Source organism: Ascidiella aspersa, chromosome 5, assembly GCF_963924565.1.
Source record: "Ascidiella aspersa chromosome 5, kaAscAspe10.2, whole genome shotgun sequence".
Classification (NCBI taxonomy): domain Eukaryota; kingdom Metazoa; phylum Chordata; class Ascidiacea; order Phlebobranchia; family Ascidiidae; genus Ascidiella; species Ascidiella aspersa.
The window spans coordinates 24,570,105-24,582,757 of record NC_139451.1 but is presented as its reverse complement, the minus strand read 5'-3'; the positions used below and the strand labels follow the sequence as shown (position 1 = coordinate 24,582,757).

At 38.1% G+C, this 12,653-nt stretch overlaps 1 protein-coding gene across 1 annotated transcript; it reads left to right on the top strand.

The window, feature by feature from the left end:
• The first annotated feature begins 263 nt into the window (after positions 1 to 263).
• LOC146145553 (inositol hexakisphosphate kinase 3-like) lies at positions 264 to 12,653 on the top strand. The gene is made up of 7 exons (XM_083389773.1): positions 264 to 655; positions 1,169 to 1,295; positions 1,588 to 1,730; positions 2,815 to 2,882; positions 3,451 to 3,608; positions 4,184 to 4,359; positions 10,317 to 12,653. The coding sequence occupies exons 1-7, from the start codon at positions 563 to 565 to the stop codon at positions 10,773 to 10,775; spliced, it is 1,224 nt and encodes a 407-aa protein (XP_083245899.1). The 5' UTR covers positions 264 to 562; the 3' UTR covers positions 10,776 to 12,653.

Sequence of the window (12,653 nt, the reverse complement as noted above, 5' to 3'; positions counted from 1 at the left end):
GTTGTTTGGTAAGATTAAGATCACCAAATATATGTTTTGTCCTGTTGCTAGGTTTGTCAGATGTTTTAAACGAGGCAAATAGTTTAAATGTTGGAGTGGGTTAGTATAAATAGGAGTTTACATGGTCTCAGGAAAATAATTATTAAAATATAATTCCGCTATTGTTACATTATTTTTATTTGTTGCATAACTTTACAACAACATCATTAGAGGTGTGTGTGTGCATGCCTAGATTTAAAGTTGTATGGAGTTAAAGGTGTAATCAATAAAATGTTTGACCAACAAGAGGTTTTGATATAAAGTAAAATGATACGAATCTAAATTTGTTTTATTTGTAACAACTTTTTATTGCAGGCAAAACAAGTTTCGAATTCAGCATAGTAGTTCTGAACTAAAACCTTTTATAAAAAAATCAAAATCTTGTGCAAATATGGCCTGGGGCCAAAAACAACATCATTCACATTAGAATTTTTGCATTGCAGTTACACCTTTTGTTTTGCCTCTGTCTGCGTGTGTTTTGTGTGTTAAGTTACTCCTTAATTTATCGTTTTTTACTTGCGACATGGTGATTATGAGTAGTGCTCACAACTTGCAACTTAACGAAGATGTTGCAAACTTTGGACGGGGAATAACTCTGGAACCATTTCTACACCAGGTTTGAAGATCTTTTTTTCTTTTATACCTATTCAAAACAACAAGATTAAACATAAATAGACTTCTGTCAATCAGTTGCTCTATTTTTATCACTTTAGGTACTTTTCGTTGAGTGGACATTGTGATTATAAACAACCTACAGTTGAAAATAACCTTTATCGCATCCAAATAGAAACTTTGGGTGCTTTTTCATGGTCTATCTAACCTATTAACCTATGCTGTATTATGGTCTGGTCCTATAATAACACAGGTATACTTTACTCAAAAGGTTTAGGGATACAAGTTGTATAATGTATAGACTGTTTCGATGGTTTGTTTGTTTAAAGTGTGAATTCACTACACTGCACTCAAACACCAGACGTACTTTGGGTATGTAAAGCAGTAATTACATTGTGCTTTAGTTTTTTAAACATGTATTTTTAGTACATGTAAACCAACTCAAAACCCAAATTACTAACTCCAGTCTAAACCCAACTAAAATTTCTCTTATTTATTTGAGACATTTATTTACAAGGTGGCTGGCCGAGCAACTATGATGTGCCTGAATGAGACAACTGTTTGCAAGCCTTTAAACTACCGTGAACATTTCTTCTACAAGTCTTTACCTGCTGATATTAAACAGTTTGCACCTAGATATAAAGGTAGGTTAGGAAATATGGTAAATATAAATCCAACAAAAAATAACTATTCAATATCAGAATGTAGAAAGATATCTCTTAAATTTACTGCATTGTATACTATGTATTGATTTGAGATGTTTCTTACAGAACAATAAGGTATTATTGATTTTTTAAGTAGGCCTTCTATTCCATATGTCGCCATAAATTAAAAAAAAATAGAAATATGCCAAATGGCTTTAAACCTTGTGTTTGTGAATATTTCTGGAAGTGATTTTTTGTATGGTAGTGTGAAATAATATCAATTTATTTACAGGTGTTGTGAATGTAAACATTGAAGAAACTCCTGATGGGTATGTGGCCCTCACAGCTTATCCATTTGAGCCTGACACGAGGCTTGAAATGGCTGGGAAATCTGAGGATGATGCTTCAACATCGGATAGCAGTGAAGAGGAACAGGTAAATACCAGTAATTTAGGTTTTTAATTATATATTTCTACAAATATTTGCTAAAGAACGCCTTCTCTCAGTACACATGCTTATATTTAACTGCCATGGATTTATTTGTTGTGTATATTTGAGTTGTATATAAGAGTATCTTTACTAATTATTTCTTAGAAATCAGGATTTGTGGGTAAAAACGGGGTAATAATTTAAATACTGGTAATCCTTAGGCTGTTAATTGTTAGTATATTAGGCTTTCTGTTTGAGTTATTTTATGACGGTAGCCAATGGACTATAATTAACTTACTTCATTCAAATCAGAAATCCACACACAGGCATAAAAACCTTTGCACTGTGAGATTGAACCAATGATTAGAAAAGGTTGAATTGAATATAACTGTGTAGTCCAGGTGCTATTTCTGATTAAGGTGTGGTGCTCCGTGCTGGTACAATGAGCATAGTGTCAGCTTTCAACAACATCCTGATTGGCTTTTGTGACTTGCTTCGTGACACGCTTGGTTCACTTTAGACTGCTTTGTACCAGGCCTTGTCTTGTTTTTGTAGCTTTCCCTTGTAGTCAAAGCTTAGAAACAACATTACGTTGAACGTTTTATAAAACACTTGATCACCATTAAGTTGCCCTTGATATAAATTTGTGTGCATACAAAAAATTCAGCTTTATTATTAAATAGATTTTTTTAGCGTTTGGAATCGTAAACACCGACTTTTGATTTTAAATTTTCCACTAAAAATGACGTCACTATAACAGGCTGAAAAAAAAGTTCATGTCAGAAGTATTATATATTGCAACTTTAATATTTCACACTTTTATTCTGTCATGAGAAATAATGCTAAAAAGTAACTGTCAGAGATTCAAAACGCTTGCATTAAATGAGATATAACGTATATATATTTCACAGGAAGATTTATCATTGTTCAGGGGAGCTGAGCCCCAAGTTTTCACTAGGGTGTTCTGAGCACCCCAAACTTGGCGTCTATAGTTGTTGTAAAAAGGTTTACTATTACTCGTAAAAAGTTTTCTTTGCACATTGTTTTCAAACCCGGACTCCAGTTTAACTTTGACATTTTTATTTCTCAGGATATTACTTTACAAACCATCGCCATGGAACAAACACCAAAGTCCAAATCCACCAGTGTGTGCAAAAGGCAAGTATTTCCCCCTGCAACAAAGTCACCTTAAGCATTTCGCATCTCAAATTCTTGGAATCCAGCAGCTCCACCACGTAACGTCCTTACATTTACCTCAAAAAAATGGATAGATTAGTTATTTTGACTGGATTTGGTGTTACTACAAAAGTGCCGTATTACAATAAGTTGGTTTGCAAAAAGTATTTAAATGATTAACTTGCAAGGTCGTAAAACATTGTTTTTATATTCTTTGGTGAACCTAAACTAAGATGTGCACCAAACTGTTAAGTTTAGCCACCTACTACATTTTTTTAAAACACCTCTCCTAATGTGGTTTAGTAAAACTTACTTTACTTTGCAATGAATTAAACCAAACTTGCATATAAAAAATATTTTCCAATCAAAGAAAGTAACTGGAGTTTTTTGTGTAACTTATGGTTTAATTTCAACTTAGCATACATGCCAGTTAGATACTAATAAGTTGTATCCCATGAATAAAGGCAATGTATTCGCCGTGCAGCCTGCACCGCTCTTCGCTGGTTTGTTTATAGTAGTGCCTAATTTGTGTACTCTTTGCATGATGCAGAATAAAGCTGCGGCGGACCGGAAGTGTGTTTGTGGATGAGGGATGTCACTCTGGCCAGACGCCAACCACAAATCACCAAACAGTAAACCCCTGGATATTTAAAGTTCACAAAGAGGGTCTCAAGAGACAACTGGAAAGCAAGCACAAAGTCATTAAGCGTGAGTAAACCTCGTTTGCAATTAGTTTCCCAATTGGCCGCGTTTCGACCGACTTTTCAAAGTTTAGTGGTTTTAATTAACAATACTCATGCCCATTAGTTTTTGATGGTTTTAAATGTCAAGCAAGCCTGTAGGTTCACTGAGTTCTAGCTGCAACTGAGTTTTCTTCTGTCATGGTAAAGCAATCAATGGTGTTCCTCTGACATAACTACAATCAACTTTAATAAAACCAGAGCTTAATAGACAGTTTTATTAGTATCTTTACATTCAATTTTTTTATGTAACCAACTTTGTATTTCATCAATAAAAAACATGATTGATTGATAAATAAAGACATAAACAAAGACGTTGGGTCATATTTTTTTATGCTGCTACATTTGGGCAATTTGTTTTCAATGTTTTTATTTTATGTTGTACGTTCACTTAGGTCACAAGACTTTTGGTTGGCATTTTTGTTATGAAAAAGAAACAAAGTATAAAATTTAGATCTAATTAAAAACATGTTATGATTGGTGTCAACCAGTGTACATAAGAGTAAAATCTCAAAATCATGCTTATTTTTTTTGACAAAACAGAATTTATCCTTCTTGAAAATGTGACATCCCAATTCCACAAGCCTTGCGTTTTGGATCTGAAGATGGGCACTCGTATCCATGGAGATTATGATGATGAGTGCAAGAAAAACCACCATGAGATTAAATGCGCCTCCACTACAACTCAACAGCTCGGAGTACGGCTTTCAGGGATGCAGGTAAAAGATAGAAAATAAGAATTGTCAGGCGGTTAAGTAATATGATTATAAAGGTATTTATAAATTGAATCAGTTTGAAGTGAACGGTTTATTTATGTGTGAATACAGCTGTGATTTAGCCCATTGAAAGTTACTTGCTAATAATAATGGACACTCCATTTATTTTCTTATCATACATTAGGATAATACATGCATATGACTATTTAGTATAGTAAAGCCATTGTTAAATTCCCGTGTCAGTTGATAACTGTGTCTGACAGTGTTATCAGTATTAACTGCAACTAAATTGCCTTGTATGTAAGTCGGGTTTACCAAATAAGGACACCTTTGGGCATTAAAAGTTTGGAGCTCAATTTTTTTTTATAAAATTTTTAATCTTTAAAGTAATCTTAGCTACTTTTCAGTCACACCCTTAGGTAACAGCAAAATTACCATTCAATTCAAAGTGACTTATCTGTAAAGTTCTCTTTAAAACCAAGTACTGGCTCTGTAAAGGTAATTTGATGACCTCTTAGATTTACTTTAGGATTTCATGTTTCACCTGATGAAGCACTTTGTATTCAATTTGCAATTCACCGGACAGTGCAACCGCACAAGTGTTGGGTCAGCATAAGTAGTTAACAGCGTGTTATTCAGGTGTAATTCCTTTGTGTAACCAGTGTGAATTGGATGGCAGTTTTTAGGTAATAATGTCTGATTCTTGCGTTTAAATCTACAAGATGTTTGTCTGCATTTTGTTAATTTCCATTAATTAAGATAAACTCGTTCTTTAATGCTTAGTTAGGTGTGCGAATAATTTTAGCAAAGCAACATGAAAACATGCCATGGTAAATCCTGACTAATCATATAAATACCATGCTAGTTTTTATCGTCAAGTACAAAAATAGGTTGGAAAAAATTGCTTTTTTACTAAATACATTTCATTACCGATTTTAGCAACAATACTGGTGTAGTGTTACAGCTGTAAGCTGTTTTATTGCTCAACAAAAATACTTAGTTTTGATATTTATCCTATTTGTAACTTGGCAAACCCTGGTTTTGATTGCAACTTTAGAAGAGCCGCCCTTTTCCATCCCTTATGAATTTTACAAAAAGTAACGAGCAAAAGTTGTTCTGTGCGTGCATAGAAAACAACCGGACGCCTGTGTCATATCATTGCAGAGCTCTTTCGCGCAAAATAGCTGCACGACACCCTATGATATCACCCGGTCGCCCGTAGTCGGTAATTAATAAAATCATCAGCAGGTGCACGACGCACGTATAGGCCACGCAACGTTTCTCAGTTGCTCACGAAACCTTACCATTCGACGCATATCCTGCTGCCGTAATATCGCCTAAACCGGGCAGGCGGTACAACTCTTTTTCCAGCGGTTGAAACCCAACGCTATGGCATCGTGCAGCCATGCACCGGTCCGACACCATTAAATGGCACCATATTTGTCGCAGGCTTACAAAGAAGCAGCTCAAATTGACAAAGTACGTGCGTGAAAGTAGGTAACGCTTCAAGCCTTATAGGCTCAAGAAAACGTTTAACCGGGTTTGTTGACCGGGTTTCCTAAATACAAGGCCGATGAACGTCATAACACGCAGAAAGTATGACAACTTTTCTGTTGTGGACTATTACGTTACATTTGCGACAACTAGGTAAATTACTAATCCAGCTTATGTATAATATATCGCGCCCAAACGTCTTAACTGCGCCTAAAAAATCTGCCGTTAATGTACGTGGGCCAATAATAAGAACACGCTCAAAGGCGGACGGAAGTTACAGTAAGTCGATGAGACGCTAATTGAAGAGCACCAGTGGCATTCGTGCGATATGCGCACGCCATAACGACTACAGTTCATTTCCTATGAGCAACACAACCCTGGCGAGGTTTACTTCCAGTGCCAAAAACGTCAATAATGTGCACGGGGGTTTCTAAAAGCACACAGAGTTACCACGAGAGAGTTCATTTTCGAAAGACCATTTCTGAAAACCTCGAGTTGGAAATTATCGATTCACCAGCTGAATCACGTTGAGAAACAAATCGAGGCCCGCGCGTAGCTTTTACGTTGAAAGGTGGGGAGAAAGTCGTAACCGGAATGTACTATGCTCAGCGCCGACCGGAATTCATTCAATCACTTGGGATTTTACGACCTTTGAACCTAATACAGCTATGTGAGCAATATATAAAAATATATGAATCAGGTGGCACTATATAAAGACGAATTGTATTGAAATCTCTTTCGCCCAACCGTGCTTCATCAGGTCAAATTGTAAGTGATTTCACACAAATATTTAAAAAGATTAATATAAAAATATGTACAATAAAAAGAAACAAATTGAGAAAATCGGAGATGCAAAGCGATGTACTAAAACATTTTCAAAGTGAATGACGACTTATCAAGCAAAATCAGTGCCCTTATTACCCGTAGTTACGCCGATAAAACTCGATGTACTATGATATGCGTTGACCGCAATTCGGGTCAATTACTCATGATTTTACGAGTGTCGAATCTAGTACGGCCATGTTGTGAGCTGTGACCCCTATGTCCTTGGCGCGCATTACATTCAAGCCCGGGTGTGAACTGTACAAGTGTTGTTCAGCAGGCTTAAGTCGGTTGTAAATCATTTCGAGCCGACGATTATTTTGCCGCTATAGTGCTAACGTACAGATCCGATGATTGTACATGCTCAACGCGTCTTTTATGTTGTAGGGCGTGTGACATACTTAGAGGCTAAGTTACACAAAAGCTTACCGGCAACCGAAAACCGACTCTCTTGACCTGAGCGGCGTAGTTTATTTGCCTTTTTTGGTTGCCGTCCTTTGTCATTTTATTTTTGCCTTTGATGCAGTATTATGCCTTTCTGTTAGGACAGCCATTAACCGTTGTTCTCAATATCTAAGAGTTGGTAATTTTAAAATAAATCACTCTAGACTAGGGGAGCAATTAATGTTTAACAGGGGGGGCGCATGAGAAACAAGAAATGTTGTTCAAAAATTGGATACGAAATATACATATTCCTGTTTTAAATAGGCGGTAAGAGTATGAATAGGTGAACATGCCTTTCTCTAATTTATCAAATAAAATATTCTGAAATCAAGAAGAAAAAAACCCAGACCCGTCTAATGTAGTTTGAACAGACCTGCTATACCTAACGTGCTGAAAAAAAAAATCAACCTAACGTGCCTTTTAAAATGTGATAGATATCCATGGCAAAATAAATTCACGCCAGGGCAGTTGTAAATACTGAGCATTATGATAGTTCTCTAAAGATGTTTTTTTAATTAAATAATAACCCTTGGTTGCAATTCGTCAATACCTAGTATCGTTCTAAGGCGTCATTTTAACATTCGACGGTTATTTGTTAAAGAACTCAATTATCCGTTGTGCGAAAAAGCGCCAACTTATCGAGGTGAGCATCTGCAAACGTTTGCAGTTTTATCAGCTGAGCTCAAGTGAGTTTTGATAACTCGAGTGGATTGTTTTGACAACAAGCTGACAAATTGTGTAGTAATGACGCCTGAAGAGCAAATATCTGAACGCAATCTCGGTTACCCTAAAATCGCGTAATTCTGCCCTATAGGCTATGGTGTAATATTGTAGCCTTGCAAAAAGTTATGACAATTTTACAGGTTATTTAAAGGTTATTTTTTAAATGAATTTAGTTGAAAATGCGTTATCATGCACGTAACCCAGTAAACATTTTTTTAATTTTGACAATTAAATGTGAATTTTAAGGGTATTGATTAATACAACATTTTAATTCACATTTTCGCGTAATTAGAACGGGAGAAATTATCTTAAGCTATTCAAATTTACTCGGAATTTAATTATGGACTAATTTCCCCCAATTAAACTACCAGCTATTGTTTGAGTTCCATTAAACCGCAATTACAACGCAAGCTTGAAAGAAAGTGCGCCTCGTTACACCACGAGATTACAATCGTTAAGTTATACCGCCCGTTCGCTTTCCTGATGGACGACGCGAAACACTTACGTCATTTGCTATTGTTTTCCTGGTTTTCGCCAACACTGGCCCTTGTGCTTTCTTTGTTTGTGGCGTAACACCGCTATTGTGTGTATGGATGCGTTACGTGCTGGATGATTTGAACTTTGTTAACAGGAAGTGTTACGACGTTGTCGCGTAAAGAATTAAAACTATAATATGTCGTACGGTATCTCATTGTATTGTGTTTATGGACTTTTGTCACAGGGTGGCGGTATTTTGTGTTTTCCGCTTACAGATCATTGGCCAAGTTTTGCTGAACTTTGGAATTGTATTCCCACTATTTAATGCCCAATTTCTAAATGCTCTTCCGCTTGGACTTTTCAAAATCAGGTTAAAGTAACCCCTAGTGATAGTTAAACTCACCTGCTTGACTTGAACGGCGTCAAAATCGTTACGACAACGTCATACATACATTCCGGTTCAATTGAAGCCGGTTTAATTTAAATTAATTAAAAACAAAAGGAAACCACCATTTGTGATGTGGTGGCCTGACGCGCCGGACGATGGTAATTACGACTTTTAAAATGATTTATCGAGAACGCAAACCTAACGACTTCCGTTGGTCGACGCTTTTGCTTTCGGTACGTGCTATATCGTTTCAGACATTTTCAGGCGGCTTTACACGACAACACGTTTGTAATACGCCCGGCAACTGTTCGTAAACCTGCGAAACTTTAAATTCTGTACAGATGATACACCGATGATAAGATAACACATTAAAATGCACGTTACAGCTGTTTATGAACGTGCTCTTCTTTGATTAAGCTGTGATTTAGTGTACGTAATGTGCACAATGCAGAGTCAAGCACTTGACTTTGATACGCAAATCTATGCAGGGTTAGAATGTGACTATACTGCGTTTTCACGCCATCTACACCAGGAGCCATTAAACTTCGGCTGGCCGGTTCGATTCTTCCGGCCCCGGCATACTTCCCTAATTATCCGAAATACATTACTTAATTCACGAAAAATATGCAAAACTGAGCAAAAATTTGATCAAGTTTTAAAACAAACCACAATTTCATATAACTCACTATAATCTTGTAATATAATGATTTTATCTTTACATTTTCATTAAAATCAACACAAAAAATTAAATCCGGCTCGCGTTTATTAGCTTTAAAATCTTCGATCCCTTGATGGAAACAAAAATTCGTGACCCTGTCTATACTCGTGAAAATGCAGGCATTGCATGACTTGTGATTTCGAGAGTTGTGATGTCGGGTTGTGTGGTTAAGCCCAGTTCATGACCCAACAAACACTTGGTACGTACACTTGCTCGTGCATTTTGAGGCTTTTGGCCGTTTATGTATTTAAGGCGGTGCAAAGCTCAAAAAAGGGCGATGAAAACGGAGAGTCATAGGTCACTCCTACACTTTGAGCTTTGCAATATTGCAATTGCGGCAATGGCTCGCCAAGCAGCACAAAACCAATGCGCACTTGGTGTTTGAGCAAGTGGCAGCAACTCCGACTCGATTTGTCAAAACAGCGGGCGTGGCAGTCACGATTAAAGCTATCGCTCAATCTCAGTCCCTTCGTTTTCCAAGAAAGTAAATCCCCAACTGTTCTGCGTGTGCGCCTGTTTGCTGAACAGGCAAGGGTAACAGTAATGCCGTTTGTTCTTGTGATCTTAAGATTAGATCTTAAATCGTTTCGTTTGCTTTCAACTAATACCGCATTTTCGAACTAACGTAACAGATACGCCGGAAGTCCAATGAGGGTCTACTGAAATCAATCGGCTTATAAGGATTTCCGTGCAACCGAGATACGTTTAGAAAAGTACCGTATCTATGTGGTGAAAATTGAACTCACGACCTCGGCCGATAGGACACAGTTGTACAGTGTACACACATGTTTATGAACATTCACTAAACTGAAGAGTGAAAATTAGGTTTTTAACCGTAGAATCAAATAAACTTTTTCGCTTTAATCTGGGCCTAAACCGTGCGCTGTTTTGCAGGTGTTCGACGCCAAATCCGGCACGGTCTTCTGCCTGGACAAGTACTACGGGCGCAAACTGGACAAAACCGGTTTGCGCTCGACCCTGCGTCGTTTCTTCCACGATGGACACCGAACGCGCTATGAGCTGCTTCTGCCTGTTTTGCAGCGCCTTCGATCCATAAGGGACAGTCTAAAGCGCCTGCGCACCTACCGCTTCTATTCCAGCTCGTTGCTCGTCATGTACGACGGCCAGCCAGACGGGCAAGTTCCCGAGGTGGGTGGTTCGAGTCCCGCCGCCGCCGGCGATGCGGTACGCGTCGATATCCGTATGATAGACTTCGCTAAATCGACGCACCAGGACATGGACAGTTGCTTTGTACACGACGGACCCGATCACGGCTACATTTTCGGCCTAACCAACCTGATTGAGCTGCTCAAGGACATTGCCAACTCGCCCGAACGCGAAGCTGTTAAGTAAAGGCGGCAAAATAAAAACGGTAAGGCCCCCCTGGAGTCTGCTTTCTGCTGTTCGCACCGGCCTGAAGTAGTGCATTTTGGATGGACAGAGGCGGGTCCCATATAAGCGTGGTGAATCGAGTCGGGATTTCGGAAAAGTTATGGCTGGATTTCCGTTTTCGACAACGAACACTCAATTTTCTCTTTATTATCAATATATTCCCAGTAAAATGGCAATTCTGGATTAAATTGAGCCATCTTGGCAAGCTTGAAGGTTTTATTCCCGTAGTACCAAAAATATCCCTTTTCGACACAGTATGATCCGACAGTTGCTAATATCAATTTGGATCAAATATACATAAAATCCAAACGCAATTCTTCTGTCGTTAGAATAAACACTTTATGGCGCAAAATTGCTGTCACTATTCAGTTTTAGTATATACTTAAAGTGATAATTATGTTTTATGGCTCGATTTTTTGTTGAACACTTGTCTGACACGTTTGTGAGTGTACTATGTCGGAAAACTTGTCAGTGCTTCTTGAGCTAATTCACTGCCTGTTCGCATTTTTTTCTTTATTGCAAAACTTTCCAACCATATAATGTTTGTCATTTTCATACAACTCTCAAAGTTGCGGCAAACTTATTATTGCTAACCGATTACCAGTTGTCGGTTATTGGGGTGAAAGTTACAATTACGTTAAACGGTTTCGCTGTAGAGTTAACATTAAGCATAATCATATGCCACCGGGAAAAATACCGGATTCCTTAACAAATAATTACCTTCTGGATATTCTCAGTCTTTTTGAGAGGAATAAATATTTTTGCCTTGCATTTTCAACAGTTTGCTTTCATTCTCGAGAACGGAATCCGGTCAGATTTTAAGCTTCGTCGCTAATTTTAATTTTGTAGTCTGCCACGATACTGGCAAGTAAGTGAAACAGTTTAAGAAGCACTGTTTAAAACCGTCTCGTTGTTGTGTACACTAGAGTAGACTTCTCACTTGCCGTGTCGATTTTAAACCGCAAAAACACTAGAAAATCTCCCTGAAATATATATGTTTGCCTAGACCGCCCTAAAGACCTGTGTTTGGTTTATCGTTTATCGTTTTTCGTATACCGTGCGTAACTCTTTCTTTTTTCCAAGGGCATCAGCACTTACCATTATATTTAACACGCGTCTTGTCGTCCATAAAGGTTCCATGTAACAGCGTATGTATGTATACTTTCCATGTAAGCTCCTCGCGAAACGCAGAAAACACTCGTTTTTTTTCTTGTTTTTTTTTGTGCAATTGTAACTCGTGTGTCCTGTACGCGCCTCTGCTGTAGCACCAACGGAAGAAAACTGCTACGCACGCTGCGATTTTTCGTTCGAATCCTGTGAAAGCAACGCAGATTAACCCGCACCCCCCCCCTCCTGAATCATTGGAATTACCCTTTCCCAATCAACCTGATTTCGTGACAATCACTGTGAAATAACACAGCGACACAAATTGGATCTCAACAAAAGGCAATCATTTTACTATACTTGCACGTTCAAAAGCGATTGTCTTATAAAACCGATGTCGTTCGTCCGCCAACGTTCATTGTCAACCCCATAAAAAATTTGCGACTGCAACGTCGCTCTGCCAGATGCGTGTTTGTTTCCTTTGTGTTCCTGCGTTTTGTTGCGTTTCGCGCGTTCGTTTGCCACAGTAAAAAATCAGGTATGTTTCCGTTCGACGGCATTCGTAAAATACATGGCTTGCATTCCAGTTTTGCGATCGCCCGTTCGACCCAGAGTAGCCTGTTTAACCCTCTATACGTTCGCCATTTCCGCTCTGCGCGCTTTTTGTACGTGTCCGTGATTTTTTCGTCGACGTGTCGTTGACTGTGTTTACATTAAACGCGCAAAGTTACTAAG

Coding starts and splice junctions, on each gene's coding strand:
- LOC146145553 (XM_083389773.1), top strand. CDS start 563: ATGGTGATTATGAGTAGTGCTCACAACTTGCAACTTAACGAAGATGTT. Junction 3,609..4,183: donor CAAGCACAAAGTCATTAAGC/GTGAGTAAACCT, acceptor TTGACAAAACAG/AATTTATCCTTCTTGAAAAT. Junction 4,360..10,316: donor TACGGCTTTCAGGGATGCAG/GTAAAAGATAGA, acceptor GCTGTTTTGCAG/GTGTTCGACGCCAAATCCGG.